The sequence below is a fragment of the Bacillus rossius genome, chromosome 1 (genome assembly GCF_032445375.1).
Source record: "Bacillus rossius redtenbacheri isolate Brsri chromosome 1, Brsri_v3, whole genome shotgun sequence".
Taxonomy (NCBI): Eukaryota; Metazoa; Arthropoda; class Insecta; order Phasmatodea; family Bacillidae; genus Bacillus; species Bacillus rossius.
Genome location: NC_086330.1, coordinates 93,227,124 through 93,250,345, shown reverse-complemented (window position 1 = coordinate 93,250,345; position 23,222 = coordinate 93,227,124). Strand labels below are relative to the sequence as shown.

The 23,222-nt window shown below is 36.6% G+C and overlaps 1 protein-coding gene across 1 annotated transcript in view; it reads left to right on the top strand.

Annotated features, from left to right (window-relative positions):
- Positions 1-23,222, top strand: part of LOC134540212 (uncharacterized protein DDB_G0283697-like) — a 48,565-nt gene that overhangs the window by 19,146 nt on the left and 6,197 nt on the right. The window contains exon 4 of the mRNA XM_063382806.1: positions 22,708-22,897. Within this exon, the coding sequence (XP_063238876.1) occupies positions 22,708-22,897 (190 nt within the window). The remainder of the gene's footprint in view (positions 1-22,707; positions 22,898-23,222) is intronic.

The following is a 23,222-nucleotide window of genomic DNA, read 5'->3' as shown; positions in this document are numbered from 1 at the left end:
CTCTCGGATGAAGTTTTAGGTGGACCAGGTAGAAATTTGCCTGGCCACCGCCTTACGCGTTTTTTGCCTTGTTGAAATTTGGTTTGAAATTTTTGTGGTTACATTGCTCAATGTAATGTCCTGTTTGCTTGCAATAATTACAGAAAGGCGTTTGTTGTTGTATGTTCTTTTTTGAACCATACTTATTATTTCTGTAGTAGTTTGTTTTCTGTTGTGGGTGGCTATTTTGTTGTTTCGTGTATGGAAAACTATTTGCAGTTTCTGCCTGAGAATCATGCTTATCCACGGACTTCGCTGACCTGTTTCTCTGAGTGTCTGCATATTCGTAACTCATGGCCTGTATACAGAGTTGATCTAGTTCTACAAAACTCCGTGGCCTAGCCTGGAAAACAGCGCGTGAGCGCTCTGCCTGATTTAGTCCGTCTACTATGCAACTAACTATTTCGCTCTCTGATACGCCCAATCTGAGAACCGCCGCGGCTTCTCTGATTGATGCTACATAGTGCGGCAATGCTTCATTACTTCGCTGTAGCCTGTTGTACCATTCCAAACGGTAATTTGTCAAAAGTCTGCCAGGTATAAAAAAATTCAAAATTTCTTCGTGGTATTTGTCAAAAGAGTAACTATTTTCTATAGCTTGACTCGTTCTTTCACTCAGTGGTGGTTGGGTGTAGGGAAAAACTATCTCCAACAACTGTTTGTCAGGAATGCCCCCTTTCTGTCTGATTTTAAGTAAGTGCCTTATGAATTCGATTAATTTATCTGGGTCAAGACCACTTGTTTCGGGAAAACCAACAAGTAATCTCTCGACTGGATGGGCAATTTTCCCATAACAGCTATACTCAGCCGCCCTTGGCGTAACTGGTAATGTTGTTTCTGGTTGATTCTGCGTTGATGGCGGAGGTGGGGGTGAAGGATGTGCAATTTGCGCGGTAGGAATGGTAGGGATCGGAGTTCCTTGCCCGGATGTCAATAAAGAATGAAACTGGGAATATGGATTAAAATATGATTGGTTTGTGGTGAATGGGAAAAATAAATTTTGCTGTGTTAAAGGATGCGGATTTGCAGGCAAGTTACCGGAAAATGTGACACTGGTGATGGGAGCTGTAGAAACATGCATGCCTGAGGGAATCTGAGTGGTGGCTGCTGGGATGGGAGGGGTTAAAACTGTGATAAGTGATTGAGATGTTGATGTTGATGAAATGGGCGGAACCTGCCTTGTTTGACACAAAGATACTTGTGTGTCGGGTTGCCTTATTTCCTGGGGAAATTCCGGATTCTCACTCTCTACATTTCCTAGTGTTTCCATTCCTAGGTTTTCTGCCTGGGCATTGTTGGCCCGGAGGTCCTGTTGAGTTTCTAATTGGGCTGCCCTAGCTTTCAATTTAATTTGGAAGGCGTTTGTCTGTTGCAGACAACGATCTAGCTCTGTTCGATAAACACCATTGAGCACATCTGCGGAAAGTACCACAAGATTTTCCAGTCGTCTGGTGACATGCTCTAATCGCATAATGTGTCGCTTTACATTGGGCAAATTCTCTTCCACACCTGAATAACTTACAAAAGCAGCTATGTCGTAAAATTTGGAGCAAGCTATGTTGAATTCCTCGAGTATTTCTAAATTTAGATTATGTACTGAGGTAGGTAACTTATCACGTACTGCGGCTCGAAGCCTTTTTCGCAGCTCTTGCGCATTTCCAGTAGTTGGTAAATTACGCAACTGCAACTCGTAACTTAATTCATCTACTAGTAATAGCTCCGGAGTAATCATCCTGTCCGGATTCATAGTATTACACAAAACAAAACACTACCCTCTTAAAATTATCTTTTAAACTTTAAACTTAGGTATACACTTAAATCTAGCTTATGATTAAAACAATTGCTTTATTGCGTGGGAAGTACGTGCCTTCATAATTTATTATTATTATTACTATTATTACTACTACGCGCGTCTGGAAATGAACAGTGTACTCGGGTGTAACAAGCTGTCAGGTTAGCTTGCACAACAGGGTACCTACAAGGAACGTCAAGTCAGCCGGCAGGACTGACCTTGGCGCGCAGCGCCTTTAACTAGGGGTGTGGGGGGGGGAGGGAGTATCTTGTCCAGCGGACACGTCTCTGTTGATATTCCACGCGCGCGGCCCGAGTTGCGTGGGCGGGCAGCCAGCCAGCTGCTCACAGTGCGCGCTCAAATGTAAACACACAAAACTTATGATAATTTTAAAATTCAAGGGTCAATTTAGCTACTACGTGTATCAGCGGACAGTTCACAAATTACTTACTACAAAAAGATTCTAAGTGACAAAAAAAATAAAAAAAAATTTTTTATTCAATTTTTTTTTTTTTTTAATTTTAATTTTAGGTATGACCTTTCAAATTAGGTATGCCTATAGACGTAACCATGCTCTGCTACCATTTTGTAATACCCCAAGTGTCTTAAAGAATAATTAAATAATAAGGTTAAAAGATTTGGAAGCTTTGATTACTGAGGCCCTCAACTAATAACTATAAAAGTCAACAACAGAGGCGACACTAGGAGTAAACAAAGAAAATTTAGGGACTCCCTACAAATACTTGGGAGTAAAAGGATCGTTATTATATATTAAATAAATAAAAACAACTGTTACGTCTATAGACTTCCTTATTTTATTAATCATTGTTCTTTTTTTTTTGATAGATTAAATTTTCCTTAGTAAAGACTGTTTTTCATTGATAAGTGATCTTATTTACATAACTCACAATTACACTTATTATATGATATTCCTTAACGTTATTTACGATAGGGCCGGCCCTGAAGGTATAACAAAAATTAAAATATTTAAAAACAAGAATGAAATTAACATTGGTAACTTTAAAGATTGTACATATAGTCCTTCCAAAACATAATATAAATTTCTTCTCCTCGAACTTCCTTTTACTGTCCGCTGTCTTAACTGGGTTACACTAATCTTGGGTTCGTGAATAAAAAGATAGAATTATGCGGGTATCACCCGGGGCTGTAGGTAGACGGTGATCAAGGTAGTAGGCCTAATGATGTTGGATTCTGCGCAGGAACCGACTCCAGAGGTTCTGGCAGAGGATTTTGGTTGCCCCAAACTTGGAACCCTGTCTGAAACAAAAGTCCAAATTCCAAAGAATTAGACCTGTTTCCAGACAGTATACTTAAATGGCGCAAAAGGCCAATAGAGGGAAATTAAAGGGGGGGGATGACGTCAAGACTTACCAAAACAGGGTGTTGGTCCTGGCGCTCAGGAGAGGGCGTCTCGTCTCCGCAAACTCGAACCACGATTAGCGGTAGCCACAGAAGTCATCATGATTAATTAAAAAAAAATTTATATAAAAATACTAAGTTTCTCTACTTTCAACTAAACTACTGACTGGTTAATAATTTTAGCTAGGGACTCCATCCCTTTAGTCTGAGAAGACTACATAATATACGATGTCGATGATTCGCCGAAGATCGCAGATACAAACGGTACCAGTCAGTCAGGAGGCGCGCACCGAAGTAAGTTCAGAGCGGGATATCACCTGAATATCATAAGCGCGGGGTCTCTAGAGAATGGGAGGGGGGTTAGGCTCTGAGCCGAAAATTACCGAGTCCACCCGAAGGTGTCCGGCATAAAAAAATTAGATCTTACTGGAGTGACTGCGTGACTGAGGCGCTATCTTTTGGTGGCGAGAGGAAGTACTAATAAATCGACTAGTGACCGACGAGAGTGTCAAGCTAGGGGGTTAATGGAGTAACCAGTGGTGCCACCTAGCGGCCTGAGACATAAGGAAGGGAGAGAGGTTGTCTTTACCTCCGCGCGAGCGCGGTAGTGTCGGCGCTGCCGACGCCTCACAAGTGGCATTAGTTACCACAGCCGTCGCTAGGTGTCGTTAAGGTGCAGAATCGTAACTGCGGCTGTCAAGCCTGAGATGGCCTTGACTTCGGTTAACGCACTCGAGCGGTCGTCGCTCCTAGCCACTTCTGAGAAGAGAGGGTGGGTGAGCAGGCGGGGGGTGGCTTCAAAAAACGCATGGTCTGTGGGACACAAGGCCCACGGGATCCTCCTGTCGTGTCTTGCTGCTAGTGAACCTTATACCGATTCGTGACAGAGTTAGCAGGGCTCAGCACTGCTTCACAAGCTGCTCTTAGCAAAAGTTAGTCACGCGAAGAAATAAAGTTACCGGCCCCGACGTGCCTGGAGGCGGGAGAAATATTAGCCAGAATGCTAGCCTAGCATGAGGCTGGGAAAGAAAATCAGCTCGCCTCTGAGAACAGAGGCTGAGGGCCTGGCCGTAAAGAAAATAAGATGAGAGAAAAAAAAATAATATTTCCAAAATATTTCAGATTACAAAATTTTAAATAAACGTGCCTAAATCTCTAATTTACGGCACATACCCTTATTTATTTTCTGGTGATGGTTCACCTGCACGGAAGGTGGAAAAAGAAAATTTCAATTTGACTTAATGCTAAGTAAAACGATCGTGACTGCGTTTAACGCCTGGCGCTAATGTGATTAATACCCTCAAGAACTTAAAACTACTTCTGAAGCGTGCTCGATATAGCTCGATACTTTGGTGCAAAAACAATGTGGAAAATACCGTTCTGTGAAAATGGCCATACAGACTTTTTGAACTTTTATAATAATATTCCTTTTTTTTTTTTGGTAAATCCATGCACATGGTGTTGTTGCGATTATATTCCCTGTATCACTTATTAATTTTTCATGTCAGCGCTAAATGTATATTATTATTATTGTACGGCGTCATCACTCGCAGTAACAGTATTGCATTAAATTCATACTCCGTACGTCTGTTTGCTTTATATGTGACGTCCCATCGATCCCACTTCAATTGGTTGCCTAATAGAATCTTTTTGGAATCCCATACACACAAGACAGAGGAAGGGTACATATAAGATTTTTTTATTATTTTCCTTTGCTTCCCTGTGGCGGTGTGTGTGGAAGGTTTTTTGTTGACCCCGGTAGCGATCAAGGTTTTTGAGATTGCTGGAGGCCAGGGTTACAGCGCCAGCTCGTGGAGCTGATGCCTGCGACACCTGTGGGCGAGCTTGCTAACTCCCCCCTTTATGTCCCATTTAGGCCACCAGAGTGCACCACCAGCTACGCCATAAGGCCCTATGCTTCCTCCTCGCGGCCTGTAATGGTCGATTGTATGTTGCTTTCTGTGCCCACTGGTAGAGAGAGCGGCAGTCGCTCTTCGGCGCGAACAACTGAAGTCGTGGCTACGACCACTTCGGGCACCTCCGGATATGTTCTGTCCAGAGCCGAACCTTCCCCCTCTTTTTCCCTAGGGCCCTAGCACCCGTTTTAATCAGGAGCTTTGTCCGCCATCGCCGGCACTTGGTACTCTGACCTCGGCTACTTACCACGTCTTCTTGGCGTCCTCTGTGCTAAGAGGCTTTTGCGGCAACTGCGAAATCGTGTGCATAAGATATGTAGTCAGCTGTCTTAAGGGATGTGATCCCAGCTAAAAATTCAGTAGCCAGTCAGTAGGAACATTTAGAACAAGTCATGTCTTAGTTAAAATTTTATTGATTTTTTTTTATTTCACTTATCGATGATGTCGGTTGCGTCATCCGCGCTATTCGCTGTCCGCGCCATTTGGATGTCGGCACAAGACATCTCCTGAGCCCTGGAGCTACGCCCTGTTTGGTGAGTTACTTCGATCTTTTTTCCTCCCCGAATTTCCGTTTGTTGGCCTTCGCGCCGACTGTGTTTGACTGTCTGGAAGCAGGTCTAATTCGTTTGGAATTTGGCTTGTGTTTCAGACAGGGTCCAACAGTTGGGTGCCGAAATTACACCCATCATGTTGTGCAGGACCTCCAGCTGCTTTTCCCCCTAAGAAGAGCTTTCCTCCCGGCCCGACGTCATACTTTGAAGACCCGGGTGATATTAAAAATATAACTTCTCCCTGCCGCCAACGAAACAAATTATATACCAGCGATCAGTGACATAAAGAACTTAACCAATAAGAATATATGAAGTTATAATAATAACTATAATATGTCAGGAGAGATACTTCAAATTTCTGTTTCTGTGATTTTTTTGTTGTCAAAAGTATTGTATAACTTATTTTAATAATATCGGGCCGGCCCCCTTTAATAACTTTAATATATTGTGTATACCATGTTATTGTTAAACCAAAACAAAAGATTCATTTAATTCTTTTTAAATAAAACAGGGAACCTATAGACCAAGCTACTTATGTAGTGTATTTATTTATCATATACCTTATTCTATTTAAACGATCCACTAGCTCCCAAGTTGCTTGTGTGCAGGGAGTATAAAATTGTCTTGTTCACCACCTCGTGCCCCCTCTGGTAATACTTGTATTTTTCTTTATTATTTTCCCCCTGCTGTTTCCTAGGCCTTTTTTATATTAAACTAAAATAATTTAATTTTGAGGCACGAGGGGTGTTACAGTATGACAATTAAAAGTATTTTATGGAAATCATAAGACATTTTCAATTTGCAACTAAAGAGTTTTCGTTCGGCAGCAGTGTAGTCCAGACATATAGCTGTATTACGACTGTCCGCAACTATAACTGAATCAGTTTTCATAATTCTATAGCAAGCTGGATTGGTAATCAAATATTGAAGAGGAATTGTCTATTAATTGAAATCGCACAATATTAGATGACCATGAATTACAAGGGACATCAATAATTCTACAAGATATTAATAATACCTGAAAATAACCACAAGAAGCGAACGTATTTAACATACTGTATATTTGATTACTGACGCTGTTCGCCATTTTTGTGATATCGGCGACGAAGACTATTGATGTACAAGAGGTCACTTGACAAAGAAGAGGTACAATAAGTTCCAGTCCCGAGCCAACCAGTTTAAAGGTAGGAAGCACATTGATCAAACGACTGCAGTGCTGGAGAAGAAGCTGGATGCATTTGTGTCCAAGCTTGCTGATAGCGAAACTTCGGGGAAGTCACTTGGGGCTGAATGTCTGCTTGCCCCCGCAAGTTTGGTCATGAAATGGCTTCGTGTAACGAGACTTAGTACATGACAGCATGCGGGGGATATGGGACCGGGGCGCTTCAAGCAGCACTCCAAGTCGCAACGTAGCATTGGCGAAGCTGTGAACCGATGTTGTGGGGGGGAGAGAAAAAAAACACGCTGAAAAAGAATTGGCCCGGCCGTCGTACACTGGGCTGAATAAACTGGCAGGGAGCAAAGAATTTAAGTAAAAAAATTAAAGAAAAACTCAATTATTTTAAAATTTAAAAAAGGGTGCCTATAATGCACATGATTGGCACAAAATTATAGCGATTTAAAAATAATTTTGTATGAATTTCAATAACATAATAATTTTTAAGAATTATTTAATACATTTTAAATGTTGCATTGTTGAAAACATATTAAACATATTAAACATTTTTAAATGGAATTATAAACATAAACAATACACTAAGCTATGTACAGTTTATAACATTTAAAAATTTGCAGAACAAAATAACTTGTTCCCTGCCAGCTATAAATATAATCAAGCGTAAACGCACACCCATGTCATTTTTGCACGAATTTGATGCACACAATTTATTTTTATAACAAATATTGAATTATAATCGCAAAACAATACCGGTAAGGACGTAATCAAATAATTTAACTGTTGCTTATCAAAACAAATAAGATTGATTTTAATAATCCAATAACTAGCTTCAAGCTAGGAAAACTAAATCATGGCACACAACATGCGTAAGTATATAATAATGAACTATAATTATTATGGTGGCTTCATGCTAATTAAACTGTATTGCAGAGCTTCAAAGGAAATTATGTAACTAAAAAAAAAAACAATATGGTTTTAAAATGTCTAAAGCTGGAATCACAATGCCCCGACGGGTCCGACACGACAGGCCCGACATATTGTCGTGCAGCATCTCAGCACGACAGATTTAAAAGCGTAGGGTCACAATACCATGGCAAAAATAACCCGATGATTTTCAATTTGGCCTTCGGCAAATTGCGCCAAGCTAAATACTTCAATTAAAATGCATTATAGAATGCGTTAAAAATAAAGTAGGCTCTTTTATTTATTATTGACAGTTGAAGTGCAAAAAAACATTTAGGGCCGATATTATGACCTCCGGCTAAATCCTCAGGTTAGCTAGCCTCCAGGTAAGGCAAGCCTCCGGTTAACGAACGAGGGGTGTATTATGACCCATAATTAGCCTGCGGTTGGCTAACCGGAACCTGACGAAGCGTGTGGTGTAATAATGGGTGTGTTGGTAATGAAATAAAACAGAATTTGGTAACTTTTGTTGCAAGACAGTTATTTTTTCTGGTAGAATGTTAGTCAGCTGTTTGTTTGTATTGTGATTCGGAATGTTTACAGCTGCAGTAAAGAAATATGCCGCGAACTTTATCTTGCAACAGATATAATTAAATTAACCAAAAACTACTTTGACGTCAAACCTGCTTTGTATTAAACCATAAAATTACAATTTACGATTCAAAACCGTGTGTTTTCAACTTTACTCTTGTATTGAAACTCATGATTTTGTTAGGTTATATATTAAGGCCTCGGTTCACTCCCATGCTAGCCGAATGGCGGGATAGGGATTTACAGGTTAAACTTAAATGCACGCGATTCCGTCAGTTATTGTAATAGAAAACTAAAACAAACACCAAATTGTAGATATTATAAGCATACAGGTTTCTACGAAAACAATTTTAATTTAATTTAAGTTTTTAAGTTTGATATTGTAAAATTAAGTTTTAATTTTGTCACAATTATCAGTCAGTATGTTCTACCCCCTTAATCATCTCGTAACAACGTTGGTCATATCTCAATCTCACGAAAAGTCCTTGGCTTTGGCAATGTATCTAGTTAAATATACAAGCAACACTAATTTTTTTAAATGAATATTGTGGAAGTGCCTGATGTATAGGCTGCAATGCACGCTGGTAATATGACGTGCCCCGCCGGCGGCGGACAAGAGATAAGGCCGCGTGGAATGAGAGAAGGAACGGCGTAGTTGCCACTTCGCCTATCTCCCCCTCATCCACCCCTTACCATCAGCTGTCACGCGACAGTAAACCCGCACTTCAAGTGATTTTGTTCCTCGGTTCAATTCTCCAGTTGCTACGCTACAGCCATGGGAAGAAATTGGCGTAAGTGTTACAAGATCTCGCGACCTTTATCTCACAGTAGAAAGTCCATGAAAAATCGAATGAAACTTCTTCTAGCATCTAAACGTCAAAGTAAATGGTATATATTTATATGATGCAACAATTATTTTAAGAAAATTTATTTGTAACCTTTTTACAGCTGGTAAAGTAAGATGAGGCGATGTTGTAATCAGCATAACAAAAGCGTAACGCTTACAGGGTAACTAACTATCAGCAGTGTCGTACTCGAAGGAGGATAGGGGAACGGGGCTCAGGAGTGAGGTGCTCAATGAAATTTTTGCATTATAGCACACTCGCTTAATTGAATACTTGCGCATTTGTCTACTTGCTCACTTGCATACTTGCACACAATCCACACATTCGTAGACATTATTATTCCCCTATCACTTACATATATTGATACATCACTTCTAACGTGCATAGCGGCCACTCGTCCATATGATTTTTATGGGTTTTACGGCTAGAGTATGCTTTTGAAATCAACACAGTCAGTACAGTATATAATTCTGTAGTGAACAACCGGCTTAGGGCTAAAGGTTTCCAGCGGGAAATGAATATATATTTCATTCGTAAAATGTTTTTATTGGCCTTATAGGTTGTGTATGGTACATGCAGCCTTACAAGAAAAACAATACACATTTTAAAGTTTTATTATTTTGCCTGCCTATAAATTCAGCAAGCCTTTTTAAAAGATTGCAAGCAATACAGTTTAAATGTGCAACATGAAATGACCACTATATGCGATATTCCCCAGTATTATTTCAGGTGACCGTAGCTGAAGTCGCTATGTACCTTTGGAAGGAATTTGGATCAGAATTTCGGGTGTGCCATGAATTTAGTTAAAATTGTATAATTTTTTTATATAATTTATTTGTCCATCCGCCCCGGACTGGCAGACGTAAAGAGCGAGCGTTGAAAAGCAACAATTTCACAAGAAACTATCTAAGCTTAATTACTGCATAAAAATGCGATGAAACTATTTAAACTATCAAAAACCATATGGACGTCTAAATCTGGATCAGAAATTTTGAAATAAATTTTAGGCATTAGTAATAAAGATTCCGCCGGCTTTCGCGGCCATTGTCTTGCATTTATTGGCCAATAAATTTAGGCATTAGTGTTCCTAAGATTAGGTAGTTGATACGCCGAGCCCTAACAAACCCACCGGCACACGGGAACTTGTAAAATAAAATAAGGTATCAAAGTTTTTAAAACTAGTCGGTGCTGAAATTAATGGAGTTGAAATATTGGATGTTTTAAAATGAATATTACTAAGTAGGATATTAATACATTGTTATCAGTTAAACAATTTCTTACTTACAAGAGAATGTAATACTATCATCATGCCAATGACTACAATTATAATACGCACAATGTTATTATGTTGCTCTTTTTATAACATGGTTGTATTTGATTCGAACAACAGGAAAAAATAATTTTTATTTACAAACTATATTTACGAAATTGTAGTAATTCGACAGGCCCTTGAAAATAATTTTGATATGGTAGCCATTGATTAGGCCTATGTTAAACAAAGTTAATTGTAAGTTAATTTAGATGGTTCATGAGGCTGGAACATATATATATATATATATATATATATATATATATATATATATATATATATATATAAATTACATTTAGGTTAATGTAGTAAAGTGGTCACTTAGTAACTGCAATTACGTTTATTTTCTCCCATAATCTTCAGTATAATTTGCGCCAAAATTCTTAGCGGGCGAATTTTCGCGATGTTGTGCATTACCACATCAAAGAACTTCTGACTCAATGTCTAGTCGTTATCTTGGTAATAGTCTGCTTACAGCCGAGCTGTTAGCAATTTTAGCTACGGTGAACAGTGCTTTTCTGAGGACCACTGAGTGAGCAACTAGATGGATGAGTCGTTGTGACATTGCTTGGACAGTTATTGTAGCAGCGATTTTTTTTACCTCTTAATTTATGAATATATATATATATATATATATATATATATATATATATATATATATATATTCAAAATACTGAACATTTAAATGACATGTAAAGCAAGCTAAATAGAACAACTCATTTAATATTGTAAATAGATAGGTAAACTGAATATTTCCATCTTTTATTTCAGACTGTTAAATAAAATAATAAATGTTGTTTATTACATCCACAGCGCACGCTGTTCACCATGTATTTGAAAAAGATAAACATGAACAAACTATTTAACTGATAGAATTAGTTTATGAACATTTTATAATGTGCCTGAGCATTTAAAATCTACATGTATTCTAAATTTTATTCTTCAGGTCAGATCAGTGCAAATAACTATTTACCCCAATAAAGAACATATATTCAAGCCAGCGCATACAAAATACAACTGCAATACATATTAGAGCTGAAAGAGTTGAGGAAATTAGCTAAAAAGCTAAAATAGAATTAAATAGAGCTGGAAAAAAGTGTGAATTAGGAATTCGTGTGAAGCTATTTCATTTTTATCTGGGAACCACAACTTCTTAATTATTTTTTTATACACAGGAAAAAAAAACACTACAAAATAGTTACTTTTATTTTTAAGAAGTAGAGAAATGTTCGTTATATCTGTAGGTTTTCACTGTGATTTTTAAGGTCTTGTGTGTTTCGGCATAGTAGTGGGAAAACCTCGACATAAAAGTAATAATATAAAGATACGCGAGGACTGATAGCCACAGCATTATTATCGTTCCACTGTTCGTCTTGCTATTTTTAATACATGAAATAATTAAACAATTATAAATATTTAACTAAGGCTATTTAGATGTACATCTCAGTAAGTTTTTTAAAGGAAACATGCTACGGAAAATGTTAACATAATAGGGCTAGTTTACATCTTACATTATTACGATGCGGAAATTAAGATTTACTTTAAATGCACTTAAATGAATCATTCTTGTCTCCAGTGATAATTACGATGTGAACAAACATTTTATGAATAATTTTAGTTTTCATACAGAATATTCTCCATTGTCATTCTCAACATAAGAACAAAATATTGCATGTTATCCTGAGCATTCATTAATAATAAAGTATTTAAGTAATATCAGAACTAATAATCATTTTAAAAAAAGTTTGTTTTTTTAAGCCCTAAAAACGTTTAATAAGATGATAGGATTATACAATATCGAGGTTTTGCAGCGATACATTTCATTAACATATGACCATTTTGCATCATTACACGTCTTTGTCTGAAAACAATATTTCCGAATCAAATGCCAAATCATAACTGTGTAATAAGCATGCTTTCTTAACAATAGTCATGTATTTAACATTAAGTTAAAATATGTATTTGTACTAATTTCTTATTTTATTATTGTTAAGCACATTTTATTCTTATTTTTATTTTACAGTTCGGCTGTTTGTGAAGATTTTAATGAGCATTTACCAAACCTCATTGTTGAAAACAGCCAAATTGAGAGTTCTTCATGGATAAATTTACAAGGAAACAGGATATTCAGACCCTCATATGTAATACCATATTTATTAAACCTACAAGAAAAGCACACAAGACAGTGCACTGCAGGAACCATTCAGTTCAAAAAATTAATTCGTCATGGTCTTTAGAATATTTATTTCCTATTAATTTTAACTGATAATAATGTATTCTTTATGGGACTTACTCAAGTTAAACATGGATATTGATTATTTACTACGTAGCTTCACAAAATTAGTGGGTAACGTTTATTAATTGAGTTGCTACCATATAGTACGATTCGATTTTGAAATGAACTCAAAACTAGAGAGTAAAGTAATAAAGACTGCAGTACTTATGCAATTAATTAATCACAATTGTGGCCTTATTTGTATCACTGTGCATTGTGTTCACGAATTTTCCAGTATTTCTTATACTGACCCCACTTCCAGCCTCCTGATCCCGAAGTAACTACAGCGACACAGGTAGAAGATTTATCTTGACTCTGAAGTGCAGACCGATTCAGGCCTCTTACAATTCCTAGAAAACAACTTAAAACTATTACCCCAATTATTCTATTTTGACGTTACAACGTCTAATAAATCGATGAACGCCGGCTGCACGCACGAAAAAGTGTCCCACTACGGATGTGTCCTGTTTGCTCATTGTACGCATGCGTAGCATCTCTCTTCATGCTCATTGTACGCATGCATGGCATCTCTCTTCCACTCGATTGGAACAACCATCGATTTGACTTTTCAATCATATTTTCGTAGTTTGAATTATTAATATTATGTAATTTAACGATCGTCCACCGATTTTCAGCACAATCGGTACGGTTATTTAAAAGTAATGTTGAATATTCAAATACGTTTTGAACCAAAAATGGTGTTTTACAGTTACACATAATAATTCAAATTACACCCGTGATCTTTTGCACAATGTTTTAAAAAGTATTGTAACACATTATAAATAAGTTTGGTGTGTTGGGATGCGTATTTGTTATAAAATCGTGTTATAAAAACGAAATAATATTATTCCCCTACCGTGAACAAAATTTTTATAAATATGTATATAACAACTGAAACTATCGTTATTAAGTATGGCCTCGTGACCGTGCGGTCAGCAAGGCTAACTTCCAATCCAAAGGAAGTTGGTTCGAACTCGGCAGCTGCGAATTTTTTTTGTACTTGTAAAAATAAACACGGCGCACGCAACATTTCAAAAGTAATAAATATATTTGAATTAATGAATGCAAATTAAAGTAAATTTATTAATTAAATTGTACTTTTCATTTCACTCCTTTGTATCCATACAAAATAGTGATAATTCAATAAAAATGATTCAATTTTATTCATAAATGTATGCAGAGGTAGATTTTATCATACAAAAGACAGAAAAATAAAAAAAAATTCTTCCTCAAAGAATATAATATTTTTAATGCCTAAATGGTTTGGTTGCAAAAACCTATTACGTCTCAGTCTCAGGCCGAATATGATATTTACTTTTCTTCTGGATCAATAATTTCATCAATGTTTTGTTAAGACGTCACGTTAAACTATCGTTCGTAAACCGACTTTACAGACAACCAATTTTTCGTTCTGCTTTTTTTAAGGAAGCTGTAACTGGATTTATTGTAATATGAGACTAAATCAAATTCTGTGATTGAATTTAGGTTTTGTAATCAGTGAAATGTATGATGTTTGAAAAATTGAAATATTTATCACGGTAAATCTTTATATTTACTTACCTAAATTTGTGTAACATTACAACACTGACGAGAGTTTATATGTTTGGAATGCCAATTTTTTACTTAGCATAAAGCTAAGTGTAATTAATACATATTATTTGATATAAATAGTAGACAAATCAATTGTGATACTTCAAATAATCACAAACCAAAATCGCACCATGGAGAAATATTTTTTTTTTTACGATCTACATTGTAACTCTACAAGTTTACCTGGGAAACTAAATATTGCTTGAGTTTCATCGAATACCTATAACAAAATCATTATACATCTTTGGTGTGGTCGTACATAGACCTTTCAGGGGTTTCCCCCCTTTTCTTTGTTGACCCGGCGCTCTTAGCCATAGGGCCCTGCCGCCCCGGGCCCCCACGGGCGTGGATATGGATGCGACATATACGCAATCGGAAAAGCCGCTAGAGCTCCGGCTATGCACAGAGGCTGAGGCATGTCCACCACCTCGGCCCCCTGCTCGCTCAGCTCACCTTAGCCCCTAGAGCAGCACTGCTGGCGCCTACATCACACTGGGACCCCTCAATCACCCAGTGGAGACCGTCCCGGTGTTATACAGTAGTGTCTCGCTTATCCGACATAAACGGGTCAGCAGAAAGTCGGATAGTTAAAATGTCGGATTAATAGGGAATTGCTAATAAAAACATTATAAAAGTAAATATTTGCTAATGTTTTAAACATTTCAAACCTAATAAACATTTTTACAACCAAAAAATAACAAAAATATCTGGCTGAATAATAAGTTGCAGTACCTAGAGTCGGGATCAACAAAAATTATTATGACACAAATTGTCGTTTATGTTTCCGATAGAATAGTTTTTATTTTTGAGATGTCGGATAATACGAAATGTTGGATAAGAAAAGGTCGGATGAACGTGACATTTCGGTTTTTGATTATTTGTGCTTAATTCAGTCATATTCATTTAGTAAGAAAATTAAAGTAGGTAATGAAAATAAATCATAACATTGCGTGGTTAAGTTTATATCAATCATTTATTGGAATTAAATAAAACCTACATGTGTAGTTCCGATGCGAGTGGTAAAGTCTGTTTTCAATGAGTAGAATTCGTGATTTTCCGGAGGTTAAAAGTACAGGAGGTGCGTTTGGGCGTTATTTATTTAATGCCTAAATTATTTCTATAAATACTAAATTGTTTACATGGAATTATGTTAATATAAAGCAGTGTTTACGTTTACAGTAGTCACAAATCAAGTTTCCTTTCGAATGACTGTGAAAAACGGGGAGGTTCATCGCAGCAATGAAGGAAATATTTTTGTGTCCAATATAAGTTATAAGCCAAGGCTCCAGATTGTAAGGATCTCAAGGCAATCGCGGGCTACATATACATTGGGTGAAAAATATTGGGTCAAGTAAAGTATTGCATTAAATGTTCTGGACATTTATAACCCGGAACCACGAGATGAAAATAAACTGTAGAAAAAATGCTAAAATGTCGTTTATTTATTATTAATTCTGCTTGCGTTTTGTAACATATTGTCCCAGACTAATCAAAACGCGAGTCAATAGGCCTCAAATATATAAAAAAAAAATTATTGGTAAAAAAACTATTAGCCTGGATTAGTATATATTGCACTGAATAATTTCTGTTTGTCACACAGCATATTCTTTTCAATCCAGTGTTAGTTTAATACGGTACAATTTCAAATTTATATAAATATAGTAACATTTGAAACAAACAAACGGTACGTATTTTGCTGAATGTATCAAATATTTATTGTACTTAAAATCGATTGGATGATGATATCAGGAAACTAATAAATATAGTTAAAAAAACTAAAGCAACATGCTTTTAAAGATTATCAAACTAAAAAGTAAAAAATAATTTTAAAATTAAATTTATGACAATAGTATATAAGCAATACTAGTATAAATGAGAAAAAAGCTTGAGGCGCTTTGTGCCATATTTTTTGAATATTAAGCGCCCCATGCTTTTTTCTCATTTATACTAGTATTGCTTATATACTATTGTCATAAATTTAATTTTAAAATTATTTTTTACTTTTTAGTTTGATAATCTTTAAAAGCATGTTTCTTTAGTTTTTTTAACTATATTTATTTTTAACTTTTTAGTTTGATATTCTTTAAAAGCATGTTTTTTAGTTTTTTAAACTATATTTATTTTTAACTTTTTAGTTTGATATTCTTTAAAAGCATGTTTTTTTAGTTTTTTAAACTATATTTATGTATAATTATCATAGGGAAATGAGTTACCGACACTACCTATTACCATCTGAGATAACTATTTGGAGTTGCAACGTCACAAAGAAATGGTAAAGTCTCTACGAATCATTTGCAGTTAGATGTATGGATATAATATTAGAATTTACCGGGGGAAAAAAAAACATTTTTTTTTCGGCGTGGCCGGGAGTAGAACCCACGATCTTTGAATCCGAAAGCTGACGTCACAGAAGTCGCGCGCCTTAGACCGCTCGGCTAACGAACGTAATGAAATGGGTGGGACATTTTACTGTGATGAGTCACTCACTCTTAGTCGAAAGAGTTACAGACGGACAGACAGAGTTACAGACGGACAGACAAACATACAGGTGAAGCTAATATAAAGCATGTAAAAAAAAGTTACGTTAACTTATTAAAATATTGTTTGCCAAAATCGAAACCATTGAAATAAATATATATGTCCTTTATGGAAATAACTTTAAACTGAGAATACACAAAAATATAATTCTGTTTTAATTCTTGAATCACTATATTAGGATTTTGCCCTTAGTTCTGTGTTTTTTTATTTGAATATAATTTTGTAGCTAATATTCTATTTAACTTTTCCTTAATCGTACCAGACTGCCTTTCCCACCAGCCGGCCAAATGGTCCACGGACTGCTATTCAATATATCCATGGTAAACCAGCAAGCAAATAGCACACGCCGCCAATTGGGGCCCATTCGGAAGCAGAAGGCACTGCCTAGCTGCCCTCTGATAGCTAGCAGAGCGACCGCGGAACCGCCTGTCTTCGGTAGCCCATAGCCCTTGGTGCGAGCGTCACGTGTCAGATAATGCTTGGCAACACCGCGTTGTAATTATCGTGTTCCCCCCGTTTTACCCGGATGACAGCGGCGCCCGGGAAGAATATATGTCTGTGATAACGAGTGTTCAACTGATCGTGACTACTAGCGCTCTCCAGCGGGACAGAATCACAACCGTGACCTTGAACCGAGCCCTTAAGCCAAAACTAACGAAGTAATTCTATACCAACAAATAAATAGGGATGACATTTTTGCTAGAGAACACTTATTTCTTTCATGAATTTATTTCATAATCAAATAATATAGACCCCTTTCCGGGAAAATACTTGTCGATTTTCATTTCACTGGTGTAGGTTTCATTTTTGTACTAATAGTTTCGTATCACGTATCCAAATTAATCCGATCCTGGTGGAATTAGTTTGTGGTATAGGATGCTTGCTGTTTTAATTTAGTAGGTCGAGAGATCCTAGATATATTCACTGGGGAAATAATTATGATTGTAAAATGTATACGAAAGAAATATATTTTTACAAGACCTGACATAATTTGTTTGAATCGTGATATGTTAGGTATTTTGTGTTGTGTACAGGATTTTTCAACATTCTAAATTAAAACAGCAAGTATAATGTAAAACAAGACCAACATATAAAGGGTCATGCCGATAGGATCAAGGGATAAACTTGGATACGGTAAACAGAATAATTCCAGTGCTGTTTTCGTTTTGCACTTGCGTGGCAGGTAGATAATAAGTATCTAATGGTTTGTAAGATAGGGAAGGGATAATTGGGTAACATTTATTTTCACATTAAATTGTATTCATTGAATTAGAACCACGTCTGAAGTCGTATGAAGTGCATTTCATTCCCGGCATATGTCCACTGTATTACGAATAAAAATTCACAGATACAACTTCCACGAAAACACGCATTTTATAGGTAATAATAACCCTCGTTTTGCAATTTTAAAATTCACTTATTTACACATATTCTTAAGCAGGAATATTTAAGTTTATATACATAGCATACGTTTATGTACTTCGTGATCAATTAAAGTCAAATAATAATACACGACTCGACGAGAATAGAAAAGCGTGACTACACTTTCATGCCATGTAATTTTTAATAAAACTTTGACGAATACGGCGAAGCATTTTACATTTAGTAATAAATTATTCCATCGCATCCTGCAAATATTCAATAGAATTCCTCAAATAGTCATCATCACTATCAACAACTAACCTCGCCTGATACATCGCCATTTTATTTTCTGTTGCTTAGTCTCCGGTTAAGCAGCTAGCGGCCGGTTCATCCACCCGCTAGGTTAGCCGGGACTTTAACTGGAAGGTAGACGTTAACAGGGAGTCATAAAACCGAAATAAGAGCTAGCCGGCGGTTAAATTTTAGCCGGAACTTTAGCCGGAGGTCATAAAACCGGCCCTTAGTCGTCTGCGATACGAAGTAGGTTAAGTTGATTCGTTAAGCAAAGAGTAGTTTATTATAGTTACAAGGAAACAAGATAAAGATATGTCAGTGAGGGACAGAAAAATACTCCTGATGTTAGCTCTGCGAAGAATTAAAAAGAAACGAAATGTTAAAAGATGGAATATAAAATAACGTATTTAACCATAAACACGATGATATCTGTTTATGTTTATACAAACAGACTAAGGCAAGCTACAAATTTTTCAATTCACTCCACACGTAAAACGAAATTTCACTTTTCAGCAAAAAGATTTACCAAGTAGGTAATATTTTTGAAATTTAGTTCTGTACTGTTTCCTTTCCGTTCCCGTTTTCTTTACTGTCGGGCAGCCCGACACAACGAAATTAGAAATAGAATCTATTCCTTGCGGGTTGTCGGGGTGCGTATTGTGTCGGGCTGATGTCACGGCGAGCTTGTATTTCATTGGCTATTGAACTTGTCGGGCCTGTCATGTCGGGGCCGTCGGGGAATTGTGATTCCAGCATAACTGTAACAAAAATAAATAATTAAGGGCCTTTTAATACTTCTGTACAGTTTAATTTTTTTCTGTACATTATTTAGGCCTATGTATTTATCTTTTTATGACAATGAAAAAAGTCTCAAAAGTTTTTTTGGCAATAATATCTAAATGTGAAAATTAAGCACGTGGTATTTAAATTGTTAAAAAAGATTAAGTGCATTTTCATATTCACTATTCTGCCACTATACGATACAGTACCAACTTAGTTTCTTAAAGGTTTGCAATGAAAATAATGCACTAAAGTTGTGTTTTGTATGGATTTCAACAATGTAACATTAAAACTTTTTATTTTATTTTAAATGTTGTTTCATTGTTGAAATTCAATGAAAAATATTTAAATAGTACAACTTTAGACTTAACTACCATTTATACCGTCAATTTTTGCAGACAAACATAGCTCTCTAGGAAGCAGAAACATGCACCCATATAATTGTTTTACAATTTTGATGTACACAACATATCATTATAATTGTTAAACAATATGTACAGAATTATACAAACTCAACATATGTTTTCTCATCCTTTACAGTACCATCAATTTAAAGTATTGATTTTTTTTAAATTAACTTACTCTCTAACACAACTCACCAACTAATTTGAAATAATATTATGTGACAATGTGTATAAGTACATTTAATTTGTTAGCCACATATCGAAATTAGAAGAATATAAAATTTGTTATTTGTTGAATAAGTCTGAAACATCTGCCAGAAGTTGATACCTATGATTTTATATTTTTTACCACTGGCTTATGCTGATTGTTATTATGTTATAACATTCACACTATCAAAGGTTTTGAATGTTCATAAACAAAACCTAAAATTTTATTTTGTCATTTTAATTAATTTACTTTATACATATATAAACTCAATTTCGCGAGAGCAGAGGCTGCACTTAAGGTTTTAAAATATTATTTTTTTTTTTTACAAGCAGGCAATACGTTTTCCCAAACTTATTTTACAGAATTTTAAATACAAAGTTCTCTTTGTTCACGACCTTTAATTTACAAATTCTTTGAAACAATAATGTTAACAAGACCTATCGTGCCAAAATGTTTCAAACTATTGGTTACCATATTGTAAATGTTTGTTTGCTTGGAAACAAACATTATTTGACACAGCCACAAATATAAATACCCAATGAGAAAGTTGTATCACAATTGAAACTAAGGGGCATTTTTATAGACAGCAATTTCGAAAGTCATTTCCATTGTGCATTTTCAAGAGCATGCAGAACCTGATAACATACAAGGCAATTGCTAGGGAATAGCTACATTTATAAGTATGTCATTAGGTGGGGGGTTTTCGGATAGACTAACTGTGTAACTTGGGCGCCACCATATGTAGGGGCACGTGGACCCGGCCGTAGACTCCTCGCTCGGGGCCGTGATGTGACCCGTGTGGGGACTAGGCTCGACTCCCCCTTTGCGCAGTAGCACTAGTGGGCTCTTAAGGCGTCCCACACGCCTCGGGACTCAGAAGATTACGCACTCTGGTGCTCAGTGAAACTCACAGAAGTCTGGGGAAAGCTCTTTATTGATTTCGAGCGGCACAAGTAAATAAAACGTTACATAAGTAATTACGTGAAAAGAGAGTTATTAACTGATACACTGAAATAACATGCCAACAGGAATATTACACCGGCTTAAAAGCTGACCAGGTCACCTCGTGGCCTGGCCTCGAAAGTTTGTTACATATTAAGACAAAATAAAATATCAAACTGGATTTAAATAATTATGTTAAAGAGCCGACCTCCCGGGGTAGACCTCGAGCAAAAGAAAAAGGTTTAAAAAATAATTACGGAGCGACGGATGTTAACAGATCAGTGAAACTAAAATTTAAGTCAACAAGGTGCGCGCAGGCCTTCTACCCTGGGCGGCGAACGGAAGCTGACTAACGAGGCCAGGGCATCATGGCCGCCGGGAAGCGTTAAGTTCACGTTATGTTACCAGGTATCCACCTGGTAACATATTAACATGACAAGCCCTCTTAAACACTAAGCAAAAACTGACCACAATGATTTATCATTACCAAACTTAACTTATTTTTAATTTATTTGTTAAAGTTCAAAAAAGTAGTTGCGGGTAGTTCCGGGTAGTTCCGGGGTTGTCCGCCTGGGGCGCTGCACCGTCCTTACTAACTAAAATCTTAAAACATAAACACTTAGGAATTTAAAAAAAATGAAAATAAAAGGTTTACATTATAATTACTTAATATTTTTAATTCAGTTTTTACGGGAACGTGGCACTAAAGCTACTGCCTCTTGCAGGGCCGAGGTTCACACGCACTCGGCGGCGGGAGGTTTGAAACAGAGGGTGGGGGTGGGTGGAGAGGGGGGTGGCGACGGCGTGAGGCACATCGGGCTTAGGGGAGGGCGTAACCTCGGTCAACGTCAAGTATAAGTAAATTTTTATTTGATATTTGAACCATGATGCACATTTTGTACTCTTACATTACCTAGCTAGGGTAATCAGGAATACAAAATCATTTGGTAATGAAAATTATATTAAAATATTTCATAGACCTTAAAAACACTTTGTTATTTTTTTTTTTTTTTTTTTGCTGTATTAAAGTTTTTTGTTGGTAAAAACTCAACCATTGGCGGCTATGTACCTTAAGAAATAGAACCAAAAAGTTTTTGAGTTTGGTTTATTAGTTTCTTCACAATGATGGGTTTATTTTTCTGCTGTGTACAGCATAGCAAGCGAGAAGCTAGGTCAGCCTCATCCACGTGACATCAACCAGACGCACTGTTGGAGGCGAAAAAGCTCCGCAACAGGGAAGAGGCCTGCCTGATAAAGTTTCGTATTACTGGTCAGGGTAGGTCAGTGCTTCTTTGGTAACCTGGCAAACATTGAAAAGGAAATAACTAGGTTATTTCTATTACACACTGACACAGTTGTAGGGTATACCTTGTTAATTCAATTTGAGAGGTTTATTGGTATTTAATTTATGTATCTAAGTCTGGGTAAAAAAAACTAAATAGTGGAGAGACTACTATTAGCTGGGTTATACAGTGGGCTAATTTTCACCTTTAACTTAGCAAAATAAAGCTTAATTTCGTAGTGTTCCGGGTCCAATTCCCGGTTGAGCAAATTTGAGTACTAGTAGACAAATTTATGGAGCTGTTTGGGCATTTTAGCAATTTGATTATCCAGCTCTGTAAATTAAGATATAAATTCCCAGATCACTAAATATTTAGGACCTTAACATGATATTGAGGTCAATGTGAGGCCTCAAATAGGAAATTTAAATGTGGCGTAAATTAATAAGTTTTAACATGAAGGCCAAATTTTATTTTCACAGACACAGTAGAAAATGTATTGTTCGTTCATATAATAGTTTTGTGTTCCAGCGCCAACGAAGAAAGAGAGCCCCTCCAAGAAGAAGAAGTCGGCCAAGAACTTGGTGCTGGCTGCGACGGACAACAAGCTGCAAGAAGACTTGGAAGGGAAGGCCGACAAGCAGTCTGAGAAGGAGCAGGAAGTCGGAGTCAAGAAGGCAGTGCTGATTGAGTCGATGCAGGCGATGAACAGAGAAAACAGGTAGGCGATTATTGCCTTATTCACCTAGGGCTAGACTGAAAACATCCTCTCCGGCCACCTTTGCAATAAACTAACGCTCTTCCATTAAGAAGAGTAATTATGGAATTTCTTTCCCTACTTCCATTAAAGAGGTGTGTAACCATCACAACACACAATATTTTATAAATATTATATAGGGGTTATGTAAGATACATGGTATTAAAAATTTGGAGGAGAGCAACTATTTTAAGCATAATGTATTGATAGGCATAGAATGTACTGTATGCCCCATTGAGAATATAGACACACAAGAATAAGAGAAGTGTGGAATTAAATATTTTACCAA